This window comes from Choloepus didactylus, chromosome 1, assembly GCF_015220235.1.
Source record: "Choloepus didactylus isolate mChoDid1 chromosome 1, mChoDid1.pri, whole genome shotgun sequence".
Taxonomy (NCBI): Eukaryota; Metazoa; Chordata; class Mammalia; order Pilosa; family Megalonychidae; genus Choloepus; species Choloepus didactylus.
The window spans coordinates 65,674,545-65,691,634 of record NC_051307.1 but is presented as its reverse complement, the minus strand read 5'-3'; the positions used below and the strand labels follow the sequence as shown (position 1 = coordinate 65,691,634).

Sequence of the window (17,090 nt, the reverse complement as noted above, 5' to 3'; positions counted from 1 at the left end):
CCTCCCACCAGTGGCAGACGTTGTTAATCAATTAGAGCACCTCCCACTGCCAAGCCCCTAGCAGGCCTGAGGATCTTTCTCAGTATGATACTCCTGAGAATATTACCAATCAGAAATAAAACATGAGATTTATAGTCATTCCAGATTCTAACCAAGCTACACTGAATCACCAGAGGTTCCCCCAAAATATTATGCCTTGGTTCATGTTGTTCTCTTTTTCAGTTTCTTTCTTCTACCTCTCTCCTTCTATGAAGGTCCACATCAACTCCTCTGAAGATAGAGCTCAAATATTCTCTCTACCCTGAAACCTCCCTAGTTGCCCCTTCCCTCCTCATTCAAATTCTTCCTCTTCTGATTTTTTTTTCTGAATTCTCAAGTATTTTTTCCCTTTTTCAAATGGTACTTAACATGGTCAACCTAATAAAATACATGCCTTATCTCTCACGTAGGCAACTTAAGCATAAGAACTATGCCTTTTGTCTTTGAATGCCTCATGTTATCTATCATATAGCTTTGTGCGCACACACACACACACACACATGCTTACTATTACTAGAATAATTATGAGAGAAGCTCATTTTACATCTATGTTCAATGGGGGTATATAATTTCCACTTCCTGATTATCAGGTTACATTTGTAAAGGGAATTACTCTTAAGGTTTCATTTACATGAAAGAAGGAAATTATGAATCTTTAAAATAACAACATACAGAAATGGAATTAAAGTGGATCCTTAATCTGTGAGTCATGGACTCCTGTGGGCTGTGAAGCTCCTCATATTGTATACAGCACTTGTGTATATATGTATATGTATGTTTTTCTAGGGAAAGAATTCATAGCTTTCACCAGATTCTCAAAAGAGTCTACAAGTTAAAACTAGAATATATGTGCAGTAATTGTTGCAATGACTGATGCTGACAAAAAAGATGTGTTCATTCTCACACATGTCAAAATGCCATGCTGGAAAAGGGGAGAACACCATTTACCGCTTTTCTCAAGTTTAAATCCCTCTTGGGATGATTCTGGTAATCTCCAAACAGTTTTTCCTGTGTTCAATGTACCCACAAACTAAGTATAAAAAAACATAAAGCCAATATCCTGAGGGACTTAGCTTTTTCTGCCATATAAACTTCTGAATGCAATAAGCAGTATCAAACTTCCATATTTTCAGAACCTAACAAGCCTCTACTAATGAACTTGCAAAACAATTATTTTGTTAAACCTTGTGTACCTTCAGAAAACATGTTCTCAAAAATATCCAAACTCAAATATATTAACTAATTTAAAGATATTTAGATTAGTAATTAATAGTACTTTTTCTACCTAGGGAAATGTAAAAAAGGTCCTAGGAAAATAAAATGCACATCCTTTCAATGAGTAATATTATTGAATTAATGTTTATTTAAAACCATGCATGAGTTTTTCCAATGTGAATGGACTCTTTAACATCACAACCATATTCAGATACCAAGTGACTGAAATTACCTTTTGTCCACAAGACATACTGGGTCAAACAACATGATTGGTCCAAGGGTATCTTTTTAAAAAGGATTTAAGTACTTAGCTACAAAGATGATCAATCAGTCAGTCATTTGTGAGACTTATCATTTAAAAAAAAAAAAAAGGAAAGATTTTTAATGAATTGAATTTATTACAAAGAATTAGTGTGTAATCAAAGCCAAATAAAATCCTCACAGTATGTCAGAGGTAAGCAACATATTAATATCTATTTATATTAACAGATGAAAGTTACTAAAAAATAAAGCATATTTTGTGAACAGTAATATAAAACATCATGACACATTATCATTACTTTACATTAGAAAACCAGTAACACATGTTGCAATATCGATGTTTTGTTACTCCTATAAAGGTCAAACAAAAATTCCAACAGAACATGTAAATTATAATTTCTAGAAAGTGAGGAACCAAGAGATGCTCTCCTCAAGAGCATGCAATTCCATACAAATATCATGTCTCATCTCAATGCATGAGAAACAGGGTGTTAACAATTCAAACAGAGCTCCGCTGGCCACTAAGGGACCAGCTCTCCATCTGCTTCTTCCAGAGACTTTAGTTAAGTGATCACATAATAATGGCTCCTTTCAATGTGTATAACTTTTTAAAATAGTGAAAGTTCACTGGTTCTTTTCTTTTTTATTAATTTACATTTCAAATATGGCCATTGACCAAATATGTACAAATTCTCTATTTCTAAAGACAAAAATAACAATTATATACAGCAAATATCAAATTTTATCCATGGACACCTTTCATCCAGTCCAATGACTAGAGACTTTCTAAAACCAATGCTAACTGCCAGGTACTGCATCAGACCCAAAGAAGTCTCCCCGCTACATCCAGATTTATTTTTTTCCTTTCAAATGCTTTTATTTTTCTTAAAGACATGCTTACAGTGTACCTGCTTTTAAACTGGCAACACCTACATGAATAATGCCTTATACCACAAATCAAAGTTTTCCTACCCCAAAACTACTATTAATCAAGTCAATTTTATCATCCAAATTAAATTCAGATGTCTAGATCCTAGATACCTGGGTAAGAAATATTCAAATCTGCCAGAAGGAATTAGATATTTTTTCTTCTTTTCTTTTAATATAACCCACTATATGATAGTGAACTAAATATGTTTGTTTCATAGAAACAACTTACATTTGCCAATACAGGGCAAATGGTCTATGTACAGATACATTAGGACTGCCTAACTGACAGTGAGTGTTGCTGACCAGGCTCCGAGTCAGTGGAGCTAATATGGTGGAGCTCTCTGCTGAATGGACTTTCCCTTCAGGATACGCCGGATCTGGAATAAAATAAATTAGGATATATGAGATTTAATTTTTGTGGCCAAAGTGCCATATATCCCTGAGAGTTTCATTTCTTTCTTATATACTCTGCATCATTCCCATATTTGTTACTGTATTAACAAATACGCAACAATATTTATCAAGATATTAAGAAGACTTATAAAAATATAGTGTAGCTCTTTTTAAAGCTTATTACAGATCTCCCATAATAATCTTTATGAGTACCAGAAAGTAAAACAATGCCATTAAAAATTATCTGAAGTTGAAAATCTCCAACAATTTAAGTAAGACCAATATTCCTTTCCTAATCTTGACTTCTGCTGTTTTTGAGAACATTCAACACAATATTTAATGCAACACAAAACAACATAAGACAATTCACTTATCTTGAAATCAGCCTCACCTAAAAAGAACCCAAAACCCAATTTATACACACACACAACTAAATCCTTGATACCCTTCAAGTCAAGATAGCTGTCATGATATGCAAGTACCTGCACATAACTTTATGGATCACAGGAAAGCCCCCCTACGCTCATTCTGAGTCTAGTGATTTATTTTATACCACAGCCTGACAAATTTTATTATCTGTCTCTTGACCCACAGCAGATTAGAAGCAGCAAATTAGAAGAAAAAAGACTGAGGGAGGGGATGCAATTGACAGCTGCTAGAAGAAGACACAATGACCAGTGCATGGCAACAGAAGCAAGGCACAAGACCCACTCCAAAAATATCCAGAAGCAGAAAGGAAAATAATCTGAGAACATTTAGTGAGGTGTTAAACAGCCCTCCATACCACAACAGCCCCCGAGAACACTGCTATATGGCTGCATAAAACAAGCAAGAAGTAGAAGCAAATACTGGGCTTAGGACTCTGCCATTGACTATTTAGAGATTTTGGTCTCTGTTCTTGCAACCTCTCTGAATCCCAATTTTCTCAACTGAACCTTTATACTGCAAATTTTTCTGTTAAGTAGTATAATGTATATGAAAACTTTATGAACTATGAAGAAATTCTTTTTAAGTTATAAAGAGCTAGACAAATATGGGTATTATAATACTCTGGTCATAAGGGAGACTATGAACCAAAGAAAAGGCTCAATTGTATTCCATATATTTTATTTTGTGGTTATAAGTATATGCAATGATCTACTCTCAGGGAAAGATTTCCATCAAATATATTCTATTTAAGTTCTTCAAAGATTACATTATTGTTATCTAGAAAGTTCAATCATATAAACTACTCAATCCCCAACAACAATATATAACTATCTTTGATAAGTGAAGCATAATTCTGTTGAAAGTACAAAATACTTCTAAATTCCAATTACATTAATAACCTTTCTTTTTCTTGTTTAGTATCAGTTAATAGATAGAAATAACTGTAACAGCCAGTGTTTACTGAGTACTTACTTATTAATGTGCCTGGGACTATTCTAAATATGCCATAGGTATTAATTCATTTAATTCCCACATAAGCCTTTTGGAAGGCTCATAGCTTACTCACAAAATTAAGATTCTCTTCTCTCAGTACCTGCAGATGTAGCTTTTTCATCAGCTTCCTAACCCCAAACCATTCTGACTTACTCTAAAATTGAGTTTGGGTCAAGGAAGAGGAGAAAGGATTAGGTGACCTCTGACAATTTTGGGTCTATGGATGAAATCTCAAATTTCTTACTCTTCGTTTGGAAAGAGAGCAATAACTCCCAAGTGCCACAATGACCACTGTGAAATCTGGACACTGACTGAGCCCAACTTAGAGCACCAGCTGGCATTCACCCTGGTCAATCTCACCTCTGTTTATGTTTCAGATGGGAGTGCCTAAAGGTATTTCCTCCTCCTTCTGTAGTCCTTACCTGTTCTCCCACAGGGCCATCAGGAACCAAATGCACTGGCTGTTCATTCTCCAAGTTCCGAGTACTTGGGTCTGCTCCCTTTCTCATCAGTAGGCGGACTGCATCCAACTGTGTCACCCGATACTGCAGGCTGGCAGCAACGTGGAGGGCAGTGTTTCCATTGTAAGCCTGAAGACAAAGAGATGAAAAAACACCCATCAGGAAGGGGGACTTTCATAAAAGGAGCTTAAAAGCATGAAGAAGGTGTAAAGGTCATTCCAACTCTAGTGAAGTTATTGAAACTTTCTAAAAGTACCTTTGCATTCACAAAAGACAGGCAATTGGGCAGCTCCAAAAAGAGGCGAATGAGTTCTAGATTTGCTTCTTCGGCGGCCAAATGCAGGGCTGTGCGGCCACTTTTACGATCCTTGTCAAAGGCAAGAGAGAAAAAAAGTGAACATTCAGACACCATGCCTTGGAATATACCCAGTCTCCCAAATGCCTGACTCAGCCTTGCAGACTTGCCTGAAATGCTCCCTTCTCCACAAAGCCTTCCTTAATGCCTAAGATAAATAGAATCTGTAATTCCTCCTAATGCCCCTATGCCTCTTATCATGGTTTACCTCGTATGCAGGGTGGCCATAAAATGTAGAAACAGAGATGATATCATTTTATCATGTGTTGTCATATAGTATCAATAAACCATTTATTTTGAATCCACCTGTGTTTCCAGACTTGCTGACCACCCTGCAGAGTTATATTTATCTGTAACTCTCACCTTTCCTATTAATAGTTTATGATTTAGCCCCAAAGCACATAACCCAGCAGCACCCTGCACATAAGAGATACTCAGTAAATAAACCCAACGTTTAAAAGAATAAAATACTTTCCCATTTGAAAAATAGAAGGTTAAATCCAATCCCACAACAATGAAGACACCCTTATAAAAAGGACTACCCTCTGCTAACAGTGTATGTAAATGGAAGCCAAAATGACAACAGTAGTGTCAAGCATTTTCTTTCCCTTTCAAAGACTAATTTACTCAATGACCATCTGGATAATAATCCACAGATTAAAAGCGAATCAAGAAAGCAGATAAGACGACGATCCTTAAAAATTTAAGCTTCTTAACTGTTCATATATTGCTCTTCACTCCATTACTTAGCAAAAAGAAAAAAGTTTCCATATGTACTTGGGAATAAGGTCTTTTGCCATATCCACTTTTTCTTCCCCTACTCCATTTCACACCCCTTCCGTGAATTCACCTTAGCTTCCACTGCTGCTCCCATTTGAATCAGACACTTAATGGTGTCCACCAGACTCTTATTCTTCAGTAAAAGCTCCTGAACTTCAGGTGAATGGGGCTGTTGATTTCTCTGGAGTTCGTGCACCACAGCATTGTGGGCCACAACCGCACAGTGGAGAGGCGTCAGCCCTAGAAATAAAGTATAAATCAGCAGTGATGCTTAACACATCATACCTACTCTTTTTGTTGCTCTATAAATATAAACCTTGAGGGCAGCCTCTAACTTAACCTAGAAAGGGGCTCCATAAGAACAAGTAAAGCAATCTGAATATTCCTTCCATTAGGTGCTAATTTATAGAATATTTTAGCTTTAATTATCCCCCTTCCTTCTTGGTATGATGCTTAATACCCTTAATACTCTCTCTCTAAATGGTTCACTGCCCAGTAAAGTTTCAATTCCTCACCATCATAATTGGTTGCCTCAAGATCCACAAACTGATTGCTCCTCACAGCTCCCTTCTGAATTGCCTGCAAAATTTAAATATAGACACCTGTTAGCAAAAGTCCAGCTATACAAATACGTATCTACTAGTGTCTCAAGAAATGAGTAAGTCAACCGAAAACAGATTACTGCAACAGGCAACCCTCATCCAAGTTCTAACACCCAAGCCCTATCTCTTTGGCCCTACAATGATGGAAGCCCAGCCCACAGTCTCTTACCTGAAGCACCTGGGAGTGGCCCTTCTCAGCACAGACGTGCAGAGGTGTTCTTCCCCAGCAATCTGTGGTGTTCACCTGGGCCCCAAGATTCACCAGATCCTGCACAATGAGATGCTGATTGGCAGCCACTGCCACCTGAAAGGCACTCTGTGGACATTCAGAGGGGAAAAAAAATTTTTTTTAAACACTGACATAACAAAGGAATATGAACCTAAACTAACCCTCAGGGAAAAACCCACATAGAGAAAATAAATTCTACTAATAAGTAATTAGATACTGTAAGACAAGAAAACTAAAATAAACTTAGGGTGCGGTTTTATTACACCCAGTTAGTCTTTGATCAATTAACTACAAAGTTAATGTTCATAACTTCAAGGTTGATGGTGGCAAAGAGTCAACATTTCATAGTTAATATTAACTAAACTCTCTTGGTCTTGAGCTCTGAAAAGATCTACATGTAAACAAGACACTGGTTGTCACACCTCTTCTCCAACCACACCTTTGCCATTTCAGACTTGGTGAAGATCCTCACCTGTCCATTGTGCTCTTTAATATCTAGCATGTGAAGTGCATTCATCTTTCTTGCAAGGACATAGGAAAGTGCCCTTCGCCCTTGGGCAACAGCAATATGGAGGAACCTGGAGAAAAAGAGGGGGAAAAAGAGGTGAATTACTTTTGATTTCTGTAAGTTCATTAAAAAAAAAATTCTTCCCTTAGCCCCTTTCTTTGATGTGTCCATGCACTCCAATGAAACATTACATGGCATAATCTGTCTTTTCTGCTAGTTTGATCATACATCATACAAGTTGCATTGGGATGAATTAAACTACCAGAAATAATAAGAAGAAAAATAATGCCACATACCATGCTGATCACATTAAATATACTAAAGTCTCATAAAACTCCTATGAAGGAAGTATTATCATTTTACATGTCAAGAAACTGAGGCATAGAGTGATTAAATAACTTGTCCAAGGCCACAAAGATGTAAGACAGATCAGCATTCAATCTTCAAGTCAATTGACAGTCGATGCCTAATGATGATGTGTTTCTACTCTATACATGTAGTCTATGCTAGTCTTTCAAAACTAATTATTCAAAGACGACTCAAATTTTTATTAACTTAGAATAGATTATACTATTCAGTTAGAAAAAGAAAAAGAAAAAAAGAACCCTTTCTTGAAATATTAGCTATCACAGGAGTAGCAGTTTCTACCTAAACTAGTCATGTCATGCTGATTAGCCAACCACTCACTAAGGTATAACTTGGTGTACCTTTGGGAAATTCTGTGCCCACTAGGTACAACAAGTGTGGCTTACCAAATTAGGTACACAAGCTAAAAAGATACTCACGTGTCACCATCTGCGTCCTTTGAAAGAAACTGGTCTTGGGAAATATTTGCCAATTTGCTTTCTTCCTGTTCTACTTGCCACTGAAAAAATGACTTTCCTAACTGTGTGGTGTTCATTGGATTTCCGGTGATGTTTTGGAATGGCAGTGAAATGTTCAAAGGAGGGGAGCCTGCATCATGCCCTCCCATGGGCTCACAGGCACTGCCCGGCATCACGCTGAAGTTCTGCAGGCAAGCATCATTTTGTTGCTGGGCACTGGGAGGAGTATGAATGGGAACAGCAATATTCTCAGATTCCCCATGACTACTTAGAAGGGATGCAAAACTTTGGTTTGGGCAAAACTGTGGTTCCTGACCATCAAAAAGATTTGGTTCATAGTTGGGGGACTGGGAAGTTCTGGAATAAGGGCTGTATTCCAGAGTTGGGTTGTGGGTATAGTGCTGCTGCTGCTGCTGCATGTTCTGGTTCTGCGGAGAGTACGGGTACATGGAAGCCTGATCCATCATTTGTGGAGAGCCACCAACTTGGAATGGTTGGTATTTCTGAGGTGGAGAGAAGACCCGTCCTCCTTGGAAGTCCTGACACTGCTCTCTGGGGGAACTCTGAGGGACCACCACAGAGTTCATCCAGCTAACTTGGACTGTGTTCAGAGAAACGGGGCTGCATTCATTTTTAATGTTCATGATGTTCTGAAGCAGATTGGCACTGCTATCACGTTTGGATTCATTGTGATGAACATCTTCCATGCTCTCCCCCGGTGTTGGTGTTTGGGGTGGTGTCTGGAAAGGAGGACAGAGCAAGTTACACACTCACTTCCTTCTAAAATTATTCCAGGAATAATTTCAGAAGGGTTTCCAGAGAAAAACAGTGAGATACCTACCAAAAATTGGGTATGCAACAAAGCTGGTCTTTTGCAAGCTGGTCCATCAGACAAAGAATCAGACCCTTTTCTTTTCCCACTGTATGATACTGTGTTCTTCAATTCTGTACCCAAGAAAGGAATATGGAATCTGTGATTGTTTTATTTTGAAAATTTTACCCATAATCACACCAGATTATTTTACTCTAAAGCCCCCATAGAATTATGGACAGAACTAACTCTTACCTGTGAATTGCTCTATGTTCACACCTTGTACCTACAAGGAAAAACAAAGTTTCCAATTTAGTGTATAGAAAATGGTTTCCTGCTTAATGTATATCAATAGAATTCTCTATATCACCCTTTACATCACTCCATAAATCTCTGATACACTCTATCAATATTTATTTCCTATCTTCATTTTCATTCTATCTTGCAATTTCTCCACTTTCACTTTCACTTTAGCTCAACTCAGGTCAAAATGAAATTAATAAGGCCATTTCATTTTTCCATTTCTAATTAAAATGTTACATTTCAACTGAACCCTATTTATTTCCTTGCCCCTAACTTGCCTTCATCTATTCATTCATTAACTTTCTCTTGTGCACTTACTAGGTGCCTGGCACTCGGCTAAGTGATAGGAATACAGCAGAAAACAAAACAAATACGATCCCCATTCTATGAGCCTTAGAGTCAAGGAAAGATTGCAAGCGACTTACCGGACGTAGGTCAGCAAAGAATAATAACCCCAACAGACTAGCAATCTCCCTGCCCCCAACCCGAAACAAAAAAATAGGTGCCACCTTAAAATCATCCACAACTTGGCCAGAAGCCTTCTGTTTATGACTTCGGATGTGCAACAGGAGTTCCTTCACCGAGTTTTTCACACGAACACCTTGAAAGGGTCCTCTTGGTTGCCTTCCAGCTCCCATATGGGGCTCAACTGATCAAAAGAAACAAAATATACCCCCAATTAAATCTCTTCACAGACACAAATCTTAATAACCCCCAAAGCATAGCTGTCTAGTGGATACAGTCTCCAACCAACAGACTGCAAAACCCTTCCAACTTGCTCTGGGCAATGGCATTGTATGTCAGTCCCCAACTCTACTCAAAGCTTCTATGTTGCTTGATACTTTCCCAGCAAGCTCCTTAAGGATTTAAAACTCACAAAAATGTGGCTGGGAATCCCCAGAGCCAACAGATGCACCCAAATTAAGCCCGTCTCTCAGCCCTATCCACTAGTAAAACAGATCACAGATTTTGCCACCCTGACTCACACATCTATCACTATGCTTGACTTCTGAAAAACCTTGGGGCAGCAGGGGAAAATGAATTTTTAGCTTTTCAAACCAAAGGCTTTATGTCCACATTAATCCCACTCACCTAAGAAGGAATAAAACAAACTTCCTTCAGTGATCTCAATGTACCCAAGCTTAACAACTAACAGTGTCTTAGATTTGTTTCTTATTACTCCCTTAGCTCAGCTCTGCCAAAAAGAGCAGCTTACATTCATCAAGCTTAAACACATTTCCACATACGCACACAGGATTTCCCCTCACCTCCTGTTTCTGGATTTGCTTACATAGGCCAAGTAAAACGGAAATATGCTTGTTTCACATTTAAACTCTACCATACACTTTAAAATTCAGCGTTTAAGAGTACAACATTCACTTCTGACCACTATTATGACACAACCTCTTGGAATATGAGTTAATCACAAAATAAACATGCAAAAAGCCAGGGAATGAGTAATGCAGCCACTTAGATAAAAATGGAGAAAACTAAGAAGATGAGACAAAAAACAGTGGATAATTTGAGTATATATACATCATAAATATATGATAAACATCCTAATTATGGAATAAATTAAACAATTAGTTGGTTTTTGTTTGTTTTAGGTTTAGGGATTTCAACAGATACCACAATTGCCAAGATCTAACACAGCATTTCTCTGGAATGACAACAGTTGATCATTCAACGTCACAAGCCCAGGGAGAAAAGTTTAGTTCCAGAAATCCCCTATGGCTACATTGTAAATCAAGGAACTAGCAAAATATTTTCAGCCAGATGAAGACCAAATGTTAGAAAAAAGGTTAACACACACACACACACACACACACACACTTTTTTCATTCCTATGGGTACTACCAGTTAAGCACCAAGTGGCTTAAAATAATTCACACGTGAGAAAGTACTTTTTAAAAAATAAAATATAACCAAAATAGTAGTGGCTAGGAGAGGAGAACTCCTACATACCACAGTTCTTTAGAATCCTGACTAGTCTCCAACATTTGAGATTATGAAGTTCTCAAGTCGACACACAGTAACATCCTGTTTTCCCCCCAATTATGAAATTCGGCTCATTAAGACACAAAAAGGAAACTAACCAATTCAAAACCGAAGAAAGGAAACATTATGCTTTTCTTTGTTGAAAATGGCTTAACCATTCGAAAGCGCACAGAACATAATAGAACCGCAGAATCCTGCCCAGACTTCCGAAACTCGCAAACATCTTAAACTTAGAGGCATAACTTGGGTTGGTTTTTAGTCCAGCTTCACCTAACGTCTTGATAATAGCGGTTTCTTTTCTTTAACGTAAAGCCCTTTTACTTAAAATTTCCACAAATACCTAGGAAGAAATAAGCCATGTCCTTAAAACGAGTTCCCAAACTCTTATTCTCTGCTGTGGCCGGTCACTAAAATAGTACAGGAAGAAAATGACACATCAGCCTCAAAACCTCACCATAGGATACGAATTATAACTCAACAAAGCCGTAAAGACGAACACAAAAACTACACAATAACAATAAAAATCTCACCCTAAGAGAAATCTCCAATGTGGTTTCTTAGCCGCCCCCCACCCCACTCCCGCCAGAAGTCAGGGCTCTGTTTCGATTGGTGTTTTAAGCTGTAAGGCCAGGTGGATGGCGACCGGACTTCGTGGACGGTCAAACAGCATAAAGTTATTATCAAGCGCCCAGTACAGGTGAAGGCTTTCGGCGGTCGCTTAATAAAAGACGTCTAAAGTATTGCGGCTAAGGAAGGCGCAGGGGGCCACCTTACACCTGGGCGAGGTATTACACATCTGGGGAACCCTGACCCTACTCTCCCAGGCGCGGAGGCACCGGCGCGGGGGCTGATTCCCGCCACCCTCTGGCCAACGGGCAGCACCCTACGGCCCCGGGAGGTGGGTACCTTGCAGCCGCTCGGCGCGGGGGCCGCCTCTCGACCGGGATTCGACGGCCCCGCAGGAGGACACGGACGAGGCAGAGGAGAAGTCCGAGGAGTCCGAGCCAGGCGAGCCAGGCGCCGAGGGCCCCGACGACGAGCAGCTGGCGTCGCAGGCCCCCGGGGCCGCAGCGGGCGGCGACGCGCCGTAGAAGTAAGCCAGGTTGAGCGGGCTGGTCATGAGACCGCAGTCGCCGACCGCGTCCAGCGGCCCCTCTCCGCCGCGGCTGTCGTCCAGCAACTTGTCCACGATCATGCTCCCGGGCTTGACGCTCGGGGACCTCCAGCCGCCTGCGCTGCCGGCTCGCTGCGCGCTGCTGCCTCCTGGCTGTGGCTGTGTCTAGCGAGGAGACTTATCGCGGGGCGGACGGCACGGGCGCGGCCCGGGCGCCGGGGCATTTAAACGGGCGGTGAAGGGCGGGGCGCACCGCCGCACTCACCGACCTCCCCCGCGCTGGGACCGGCCCGGCCATTGGCGGCGCCGCGGCCGCCTCCCGGCTCCTCCTCCGGATGCGCCCCGTTTCCAGTAAAATGTACAGGATGAGGCAATGTGCCCTCCGCCCTCGCCCCGCCCGCCCGGCTCCTCCCTGACCGACCGGTTGTTTTCCTGCCCTTCACCTGGCAACCCTGACCGAGCGCTCCCTTCCGCCGCCCGGACCCCCGCCCTACCCGCTGAGAGGTTCCCGTGCCTGCCCTGCCCTCGGCGCGCCCTCCGCCGGGCCGAGGCGCCCAGAAAGGCGGCGCGCGGCGCTGGGGCTATGTGCCTGCAGAGGGAGGCGAGGAGGCGGGAAGGCAGCGGTGGGAACAGGTCGGTCTGGTTCCCGGGCAGCAGGAAGTCCTGGAAGGTGCGCGCCCCGCACCCCTCCTCCGACCTGGCACGGCGAGGTTTTTTGCCAGCTCGAGCTAGGGGCATCTCTGGAAAGTTCTTTCGGGCCCATCTCCTCCAGCGCCTCCGAGCACCCTCCCTCTTGAACTTTGTAAACTTTTGTCAGCTTTCCTTTAGACAGGGTCCCAAATCGAAAGAGGTGTTGAAGTCATTTTTCTGTCATTAAAATCTGGGTAACAAATTTTTTTCACAGCGCCGGAATAAAAAACAGTATCTACACCCTCGTATTCTTCAATATTGAGCAAAGCCACCTTAGCAAAATGATATACATAGACACATGTATTTTGTGTATGGATTTTTTAATCTGCATAACTACGTTGTGTCTGAATTTTGCTCTTTCCTATCTTAAATGCTTTTTTTCCCAACTGAAGACTTACTACTTGCCAAAAGTCATGCTCAGAGTTAGCAGGAGAAAAAGATGAAGGATTAAATCTTCCTTTCAAGTATGTTATAATCTTGTAGGGATGATAAGATAAGTACACACATGCTATACTAAAAGAAAACGATTATGATTAAATATTATGACGGGTACAAAGTTCAGTAGGCTCTCCAAAAAGGAGAGACAATATGTCTGGTGGAGGAAAGGAGGAGGTTGCCAGAAAAATTTTTTCAGAGGAGATGCATTTAAAATAGGCCTTAAAGGATGGGTGGGATTTCAACCCACAGCATTTACAGGAAGAGGGAGCAAGCATGAACAAAAAATTAAGGACAGAAACTGGATAAAAGCTCGGGATCCCTTTAGGAAAGTCAAAGGAAAGATGATGACATTAAATGTAAATGGTAACTTGGTGCCTTTGGGTGGAGCATTTCCAGTGGCAAGCTGAGCCTCTAGGACTTTATTTAATAAACACTGAGAGATGTGGCCCTCTCTCTCTGGCTAAGCCAACTTGAAAGGTGAAATCACTGCCTTCCCCCCTACGTGGGATCAGACACCCAGGGGAGTGAATCTCCCTGACAACGTGGAATATGACTCCCGGGGAGGAATGTAGACCCGGCATCGTGGGACGGAGAACATCTTCTTGACCAAAAGGGGGATGTGAAAGGAAATGAAATAAGCTTCAGTGGCAGAGAGATTCCAAAACGAGCCGAGAGGTCACTCTGGTGGGCACTCTTACGCACACTTTAGACAACCCTTTTTAGGTTCCAAAGAATTGGGGTAGCTGGTGGTGGATACCTGAAACTATCAAACTACAACCCAGAACCCATGAATCTCGAAGACAGTTGTATAAAAATGTAGCTTATGAGAGGTGACAATGGGATTGGGAAAGCCATAAGGACCACACTCCACTTTGTCTAGTTTATGGATGGATGAGTAGAAAAATAGGGGAAGGAAACAGACAGACAAAGGTACCCAGTGTTCTTTTTTACTTCAGTTGCTCTTTTTCACTCTAATTATTATTCTTGTTATTTTTGTGTGTGTGCTAATGAAGGTGTCAGGGATTGATTTAGGTGATGAATGTACAACTATGTAATGGTACTGTAAACAATCAAAAGTACGATTTGTTTTGTATGACTGCGTGGTATGTGAATATATCTCAATAAAATGAAGATAAAAAATAAAAAAAATAAAATAAACACTGAGAGAACATGAAAAAGTTTTAGGCAGGCAAAATTAATCTGATGCTGTTTAGAGGGAGTGAGACTGGGAGACTCAGAGGCCGTTAGGAAACCCAGGAGAAAACTGACCTGACTATGAGGGAGGGGGAAGGGGAAAGTAAACGGAAGGAAGGTGGAGCTGGGCAGCGTTGCTGGGGCAGAATCCGTGAGACTGCAAGGCTGGAGAATGTTCCCCCGATCTGGCTGTGGTTTAGAGACTGGATGACCAGACCAGATCACAGGGAAATCGGCAGGAGCAGCTTGTTAGGGTTCAGAGACAGAGGGAGACCATGAGTTTGGTTTGTTAGTCAATGTTAAGATGTGGTATAAAACCCTGATGAGGATAGTTCCAAAGGAAGTACTTCCTCGTTTCTCTCAACAGTATTGTATTACCTGAAAAACTTCTTTCTGCCTCTCCCTTCCCCCATGTTTTGGACTTGAGTAAATTTAAAAATTAAGTAGAAAGGGAACAACTCCCTTGGTGTATCTGTGGAAAATACTACACAGCTCCAGTAACTGCAGTTCCTCAAAACCAAAATCATTTAAAAGAAGCTCCGAACAGGATGTTGGGCTTTCCCAAGAGATTATGGGATTTTTTTTCTCCCCACTAATATTTATGTATCATAAAGGCTTTAAATGCCCATTTAAATAATTCTTAAGCAAAAATTTTCTTAAAATATTAATTCTCCCCCCTAATTTTCCTTCCAAAGTTTCACTTTATATATAAAAATTCAAACCTCAAAGTCAGTTTCTGGAGAATTATTAAATTCATCTATATATTAATAGATGAATATGATCAATGAAAAGCTATTGTTTCAAAGTGAACATTCTATGTTTTCTATGAAATGCCAAAGCAATAGTAGCATTTGATTTAGAAGCCCACACCCCCCAGTGCCAGAAGCCTTCCCCCACAAAATGATGAATAGTTGGTTGTTAATAACACTACAAAAATAAAATTTAGATAATACTTTGCTTCATTTAAATGTTGAAACGCAAACTCAATTTGGTCTACTAGGTTGAATGATATGGCATTGCTAGTGTCCTAATCAGATGTGGTTAAACACTCACTCTGGGGGAGAGCAACACCATGTCATGAGGACACTGTGAAAAGTCCTCTGAGGTCAACAACCAGCAACAAGTTGCCAGCCATGTGAGTGTGCCATTTTGAAAGCAGATCCTTCAGCCCTGGTCTTCACACAACTGCAGCTTCATAACTGACCTTGAGCCAGAAACCCCAGACCCACTCCCAAATTCTTGACCCTCAGAAACTGTATAAGAAAAATGGGGCCTTCACAATTTGCCCAAGGTCACACTGCTCATCACTGCTGGAAAAGGGATTAAAATCCTCATCTGTGTGACTCTGGAGCCTGATCTTTTGCTTAAAAATGAGAGATGAGAAGATTTATTTCCTTACACCTCAGCTGCACTCTCTATAATCTAAAGGTAATGATAAAAGATAAAATGGCATACCAGAAAGTTCTGTACTGGAAGCAAGAAACCTATTCCAGAGCAACTGGAAAAAATTATAAATAAGAACCAAAAATATGGCAATGCTATTTTTTCCCTAGGCTTTATAAATGATAAAAATTTAACTTATTGAGTCTTACGTAACAGAACAGTTTTTTGAAAAGTATTATGGTGCCAGTTAACTTATGACACCATTTTGAGAGCATTCAGGGTTTTGAAGAAAGAAGGAATTGAATTTTTATACAAAGATGTGAACTTTTCAAATGCCAAAAAAAATTGTTCATTGCAGCTCTTTAAACTTGAAATGAAATAGCCACTGAAGCCTCTTACAGGGTAAGTTATTGTGTTGCATAGACTGAAGAAGTGAACACCTAGCTGAGAGGCCAATAAAGTCCAGTAGTTGATTTTACTGAATGCTTGCTAGATGAAAAGAAAGCAAAAGAAATCACGGCACTGCCATTTGCCAGTGATACAGTAGCTCATCAAAGATTTAAGTGCAAACATGAAACTGAGTTAATCTCTTATCCGAAAAAGTGTCTTTTGCCTTAGAAATGGATGAATCTATTGGCTGTGTGGACTTGCTATTTTGATTGTTTTCATCCAGTATCAGCACCATCTAATCATTGAAGATTTCTTTCAAATGAATGCTTTACAACAAACACAAGTACTGAAACAAAGTATACAATAAAGTTTTTGGATCTCATGGTTTATCCTAGAACAACTGTGTCCACATTTGTACTGATGATACAAAAGCAAAGGTGGGTAAAACTGCTGGTGCCTTAAAACAAACCAAGGCAGTGGCAACAAAATGAACTGGTAGACCTTGTATTTTTACCACCATCCACTTGCAAAAGGCAGGCAGGTTGCGGGGGGCGGGGGGGGGGGTGCAGTTTCACTTAAGAATGTCCTCTATGCATCAGTAACAATTATTAATTTTACTAAATCTTAACCCTAGAAATACACATATTTTAATATTCTATTCAACAAAATGCAAAATATGTATAAAAGCTTCTGCTGCATCTTGAAGTATGATGATTGTCCTCGGGAAAAACAACATGTCTGTTAGGTTCA

At 40.4% G+C, this 17,090-nt stretch overlaps 1 protein-coding gene across 2 annotated transcripts; it reads right to left on the bottom strand.

Annotated features, from left to right (window-relative positions):
* Nucleotides 1–1,362: 1,362 nt before the first annotated feature.
* NFKBIZ (NFKB inhibitor zeta) lies at nt 1,363–12,472 on the bottom strand. 2 transcript variants are annotated; one of them, XM_037835042.1, is made up of 12 exons: nt 12,038–12,471; nt 9,643–9,782; nt 9,086–9,116; nt 8,861–8,964; nt 7,981–8,759; nt 7,160–7,265; nt 6,628–6,774; nt 6,372–6,435; nt 5,927–6,096; nt 4,978–5,088; nt 4,683–4,850; nt 1,365–2,822 (listed from the first exon to the last, which is right to left on the bottom strand). In XM_037835042.1, the coding sequence occupies exons 1-12, from the start codon at nt 12,324–12,326 to the stop codon at nt 2,769–2,771; spliced, it is 2,163 nt and encodes a 720-aa protein (XP_037690970.1). In that variant the 5' UTR covers nt 12,327–12,471; the 3' UTR covers nt 1,365–2,768. The 2 variants fall into 2 exon arrangements, with proteins under 2 accessions (XP_037690968.1, XP_037690970.1); XM_037835040.1 differs by having other exon boundaries at nt 1,363–4,850; nt 12,038–12,472.
* Between the last annotated feature and the right edge of the window lie 4,618 nt (nt 12,473–17,090).